The sequence below is a fragment of the Micromesistius poutassou genome (assembly GCF_964030765.1).
Source record: "Micromesistius poutassou genome assembly, chromosome: 23".
In the NCBI taxonomy this organism is placed as follows: domain Eukaryota; kingdom Metazoa; phylum Chordata; class Actinopteri; order Gadiformes; family Gadidae; genus Micromesistius; species Micromesistius poutassou.
The window spans coordinates 3,852,489-3,858,423 of NC_140293.1; the positions used below are offsets into that span (position 1 = coordinate 3,852,489).

Here is a 5,935-nt window from a genome sequence, read left to right on the forward strand (position 1 = left end):
TGATTGAACAATTACTCAACTTGAGCCTATAACTCAATTTGTGAATAGGACGTCAACTGTTTTTTTTTGTCTATGGGGGTGGCTGGGCGGCTGTTTTTGATCTACAAAATGTAAGCATGTGTTTCATATAAATAAATAAAAATCCAGGGCTTTTCCAATTCCAAGGCTTGTTGTTGTCAAAATGGATTTGTCGTAACAAATGGGGGGGAAATAATCCAAAAGAAAAAAAAATGTTTGTGAGGGGGCCACCACGGTTTGTTGTCTGATATTTTAACTGAACGTAACAATGCAAAACGTTATTGTATACCGAGGAAAATGGCGAGGCATTGTAAGATGTGGAAAAAACACAGACCACGCTCACAGACCAACCCATGGACGACATGCACCCCCTTGCGTAAATGCGCACGCTGCATAGCGCGTTTCCTGCCTTGTGATGATGGGGAACTGCGACTGTTTAATACTATCATCACGACCATGCATTACAACAGATAAATTCGTTAGCAAGGTTATTACAAACGTGCACATTTTTTTAATTAAACTTACATTTCAGTACAGTAATGTGTTGTGGACTGCTAATTGTCTATACCAATAAGTAGGCCTACGCGTAATGTCTGCGAGTGAGTTTAGGTAAGTTTATTCCTCATGTCCTGCTAGATATTTTATTATCATGCCTCGGTCCAGTTATGACTCGTCGTACTATATCCGGTTTAAGCGCGTATCATAATAAAGGTCCTGCTTATAGCCATACTACACATATGTACGAGAGGAGAATCCAAGTAGAGAAAAAACTGAAACATTTTCACTTTGATCAAATATGTTCAGTGCGAAATATGATCCTGTATCTAAATAGATGTATGTTTTTAAATAGCCCCCGATCTATCCATCTGTCAGGTCCTGCATCATCGAAAACAAAAAAAAACGTATGGATTGGATACTGGGATTTCATGCGTGTGTGTGTGTGTGTGTGTGTGTGTGTGTGTGTGTGTGTGTGTGTGTGTGTGTGTTATGGAAGAAAAATTTACCTTACATTATTATGCTAACATACTTTTCATCTGGCCTATACACCATATACATATAACAATGATAAAGAAAAGCTTAAGAAGACAAGTCACCACCCCTCTTGAACTATGACCTGTCATAAGGTCTGTTGATTAACTTATTTACCCACTGACATAGAGTAAAAACAAACAGATTAGGAAACTAGGTAGACATGTATGCAGAAAATATCGCAAATAACAGCATTCCTGATGGACAGAAAGGGAGATATAAGGAGGGTCCCAGGACTAGCTCTCGAGTTCTTTGTCAAACCAACTCGGCTTTGCTCTTACTTGTTCGCGAGTAAAAATAAAGTCTTTTGTCATTCTTGCTCCGGTTTCCTCTACTCTCTTATTTAAGTTATAGTGTTAAATGCGGATTATCCACCACAGTGTGTGTGTGTGTGTGTGTGTGTGTGTGTGTGTGTGTGTGTGTGTGTGTGTGTGTGTGTGTGTGTGTGTGTGTGTGTGTGTGTGTGTGTGTGTCTTAACAAAAACACATTTGAGAGTTTTTCTCTAGTCTCGAACTTTAGCATGTTAATAAATGTTTAATGATAGCAGTTTGGAAGTGTTCTGCTTCTGCGCAATTTTAACATTTACTTACAACAACTAATATTCTTCATTTTACTATTCAAATGAATCTGTAAAATAATGTTGAGCTACGAATTTAAAATTGTCAATAATAAAGACTAGTCTGAGTGCTGTCTACTGTCTACTGTCTGAGTGCATATTAAAGCATCAACATATAGCTTGTGTTTGATAAAACCAAACACGGGGGGTAGCCTTTCTCAGAACCGAGCAACGCCGCCCCCTAGGACTAAAGACTTTAACCGATATCATGGCCGATATGACACTAATCATATTATCTCCCTTCCTCCCTCTAGCGCATTTTGGGCTAAAACAAAGGTTTGCCTCATATCTCATGCTGTCATTCGCTCAAAGTGGCCTTGTTATCAATGAAGTATGAATGAAGTAATACATTAACTGTTAATTCTGCTTAGGACTGTAATGCCTATATTATATCATTCTGTCCGATTCATTCATTGTACTGTACATCTTCTGTTGGATACGTTTGGTGGTTATTTTCCCGGGAAATCTGTAAGCCAATCCTAATGCGAGGAGGCATGAGACCACGCCCCTTGTACGATACAACAGGCAACAACGGTGCATTACCATAAAAGGAACATGTTTGCTCATGCGCAGTGGCGTCAGTTTTGTTTGAAGTGAACTGCTGCTTGGAACTGCCCAGTAAGCACGAAAGTCGATAAGCACAGCATTCAACACCACATTTGTTCGATTCCTTGATATATCAATCCAGTGCCTCTATGCATCGTAGGAACGATGTTAGGCCACCACCACTATCCAAATGCGGAGAAATCCCAACAATTGATCAACTATGTGGAGGATTATCTGGAATGTGTGGAGTCCCTTCCTCTGGACATACAAAGAAATGTTTCTCTGCTACGCGAAATAGATTCAAAGTATCAAGGTAAGACATTGCCCTGTTCTACCAACAACAATGTTTCTGTTTTCGATGTGTTAAGTTGTGATCGTCTTCTGACTCGGTGTGCAGAAATGGTGTGGCTTGTGTATAACCATTTTGCAAACCCCACCGCCACTTCGAAGCTCCGCTCGCCTATTGCTCCGACTGACTTATCTGTTAAAAAATAGGCAATGTACGGGCTGAATTACAGCAAATAATAGTCAGGACGACGTCGGTAAACAACTTGTTTTGAACGCGACAGTGCACAACATCCATTGGTTTTCGCGTTGTTATCGTTTTTTACAGGATGTATATGTGTATATAAACGCAGCATGATGCCCTTCAAACTTTCTCTCTCGAAGAGACGTTATGTTATTGCGTGCTGAAAATGTGATTTCTGAACGTATGTTGTTGCGTTTTTATTTTATTATTTGAATCGGGTTGTCGGAGGGCGTTCATCCCAGTGCATGGACGCTTGTTGTCGAAGGCAGGACAGTTGTAGTCCATTTTGCATGCGCTCTGGTCATCGGTACGGGTATCTTTGACTACTACACGGTTTTATGTACATGAACTTTGTCGATTTTGTCAGGCGTTATTCTCCGTTCAACTACGTCGACTATCGACTACACAGCCGGATTATTCTTTTCTTTGAGGCGATCCAATGAACATTTGTTAGTCGTCACTTCCTGGAGACGTATGCCCCGCCCTTCAATGCGGAAGAGCAGATTTTCCTCCTTCCTAGAGTTTACAGCGGATACACATTGACCGAGCTCCACACATGATCTGATCATTTGAACGAGAACCTCTGAAATATCCTGACAGCCATACAGACAGACGCAATTGCTATTCCTATTCTCTCATTACCCTTTATTCTCCGGTCAATGTTTATGTATGTTTTGTAATAAAAAATATTGGCATTGTGTTTTTGTTAATGTTAAATCGATATGTTTTTCATGTTTGTTTTGCAGAGGTGCTCCAGGAGGTCGACGACGTGTTTGAGCGCTACAAGGGCGAGCAGGACGCCGCGCAACGCAAGCGGCTCCAGGGGCAGCTGCAGCGCGCGCTCATCCTCAGCCAGGAGCTGGGCGACGAGAAGATCCACGTGGTCACCCAGATGACCGAGCTGGTGGAGAACCGCTCGCGGCAGATGGACAGCCACTCCCAGTGCCTCCAGGAGCCCGTCGAGTCGGAGCGCCCCCCCGCCGCGGTCGAGAGGCGCTCCGGCCCCCCCCAGGAGCCCCCGGCGCCGCCCGAGCGGTCGTCCGCCCGGCGTCCCCGGCGGCAGCGCAACAGCGAGAGCCGGGACTCGTGCCACAATTCGGCCAACGGATCGCTGGCGGACGACCCGGCGGACGAGCCCCCGAGCTCGCAGCCTCGCGAGAAGAAGTCCAAGTCGGCGAAGAAGAAGAAGCGCAAGGCCAAGCAGGAGCGCGACGCGTCGCCCGTGGACTTCGCCATCGACCCCAACGAGCCCACCTACTGCCTGTGCGAGCAGGTGTCCTACGGCGAGATGATCGGCTGCGACAACGAGCAGTGTCCCATCGAGTGGTTCCACTTCTCCTGCGTGGGCCTCACCTACAAGCCCAAGGGCAAGTGGTACTGTCCCAAGTGCCGGGGGGACAGCGAAAAGACAATGGACAAAAGCCTGGACAAGAACAGAAAGGACCGGCGGTCGAGGTAGCTCAGCGGCGGTCCTGTCCTGCCTTGGCCCGTGAATGTGCGTTAGAGGGACCGACCGGACAGACCCGTCGAGGACTCTTAAGTAGGCCTACTGGTGCTTACCCCCCCCCCACCCCCTTTCCGTCAAAGGACTTGTTAGTTAGTGTTGTACTGTTACATCACTGGTGGTTACCGCTGGCTATAGCTTGGTTTTATAGTCTACGGAGCGGTCATCCTGTTGTTGTTGTTGTGACATTTCCTCAGTCAGGGGCAGCCATTTCCTCATTTTTTTTTTTTTTTAATTGTTCCGTGAAACATTCTGGTTCTCAGTGTATGAATGAGCAAAGTACATGACTTTGTGTGTCCGTTTTGGTTTGCGATTGTTGTAGATAACACTCTAGTTTAATACAAAGCAATGTCTTTCTATGTCTTTAATGAGTTATTTTTATTGGAACTTCTGAACGGTCATTCCTGAATCGATTGAAACCCTTCTGAATGTCTCTAAGCCCGATCAAGGATGCTGGGGGCCGCATGATTCTCGGAACAGAAGCCTCTCCCTGTGATGTCTGAGGTGTCAGCATTAAGACCCTGGAGGAGGTCTTCACCTCTCTCTGGACCTTGATCGTATTGCTAAGCACTCCCTTGATTTCACCGTTTTTTGTATACAACATAATGATATATATATATACAAAAATAAGCACATTAAAACAAAGTTACAGAAGAATGAGCCAACTTTGAACTGTTTCTTTCCCCACTACTAGGCAAAGATGATGATAATCATCGAGTTGCCGTTACATAATTTTGACATGGTTTGCATTCACTTGTAATTAATCCATACAACCCATTGCTACAAATGTCCTTTCAACACTATTAAATTACGACAACTAATAACACTGATATTGAGAGTGAACCAAATACCCATTTGACCCTGTGACCCCTGTGGTCTAAAACTCCCAGACTACTGGTGTATTCAAAAATGAGAAGCAATGACTCCCTTGTGCAAATCTACAATCAGGTGCTTGCGGCAAGATGAAGCCTTTCACGTCCTCTCAGAATAACCACTAAGCTGAGAGCTTGTGGTGTTCTAATTTTGCTGGGCCATCGTTGGGCCAATAGCCTAAGCCAAGCCCTAGCTCCATACAGGGAATGTTTCTGGTTCTCGCTGGTAATGACTGTTAGGGGTCTCTTGAATTTCTGTTAGTTTCTTGCACAGGACCACCACAGATGTCTCCAAACAGCCCCACCACAACATAGTACTCCCTCTTCGTGTCCAAAGTGAGTATATGTGCACCATTTTACACTGACGTCTCCCAAGTTTCATTTTTCAAACAAGTGCATCTATCATTCAGACTACTTTATTAATGTTGAAAGAAACTATTTGTCACAGTAGCACAGTTTAATATTGAAAATAATATAAATAAAATACTAAGTACAAATACGACACACATGCTCTCCATGGACCATGGCGTTTGCGTCCCTGCTCAACATGGAAATATGAATATGAATAACACTTTGAATTGAGACTCCAATGTTTGACCTGAGCCAGTGTCTATTTTGTCTCACACCAGGCTGACAACTGTCAGATGTTATTCACAGACAGCAATGCAAGTGTCTGATGAGTCCTCACCTGAAACCACACAGGTGTTCATGCAGGTGTTTTCCACTGACAGTGTTGTGGTACGCATTCCAAACCATCTTTTTTTCTCCTTTTCTTTCTTTGGTATGTTTCCCTTAAAATATATATTTTCAAAAACTGCCC

The 5,935-nt window shown here is 44.0% G+C and overlaps 1 protein-coding gene across 1 annotated transcript; it reads left to right on the forward strand.

The window, feature by feature from the left end:
- The first annotated feature begins 2,311 nt into the window (after window positions 1-2,311).
- On the forward strand, window positions 2,312-4,830 carry ing2 (inhibitor of growth family, member 2). The gene is made up of 2 exons (XM_084487059.1): window positions 2,312-2,523; window positions 3,486-4,830. Exons 1-2 carry the CDS (start codon window positions 2,376-2,378, stop codon window positions 4,196-4,198), a joined length of 861 nt encoding a protein of 286 aa, XP_084343185.1. The 5' UTR covers window positions 2,312-2,375; the 3' UTR covers window positions 4,199-4,830.
- The last annotated feature ends 1,105 nt before the right edge of the window (window positions 4,831-5,935 follow it).

Excerpts from the sequence above, each read along its gene's own strand:
- ing2 (XM_084487059.1), top strand. The coding sequence starts at position 2,376 with ATGTTAGGCCACCACCACTATCCAAATGCGGAGAAATCCCAACAATTG. Across the intron at positions 2,524-3,485 it reads AATAGATTCAAAGTATCAAG|AGGTGCTCCAGGAGGTCGAC; the intron begins GTAAGACATTGC and ends TTTGTTTTGCAG.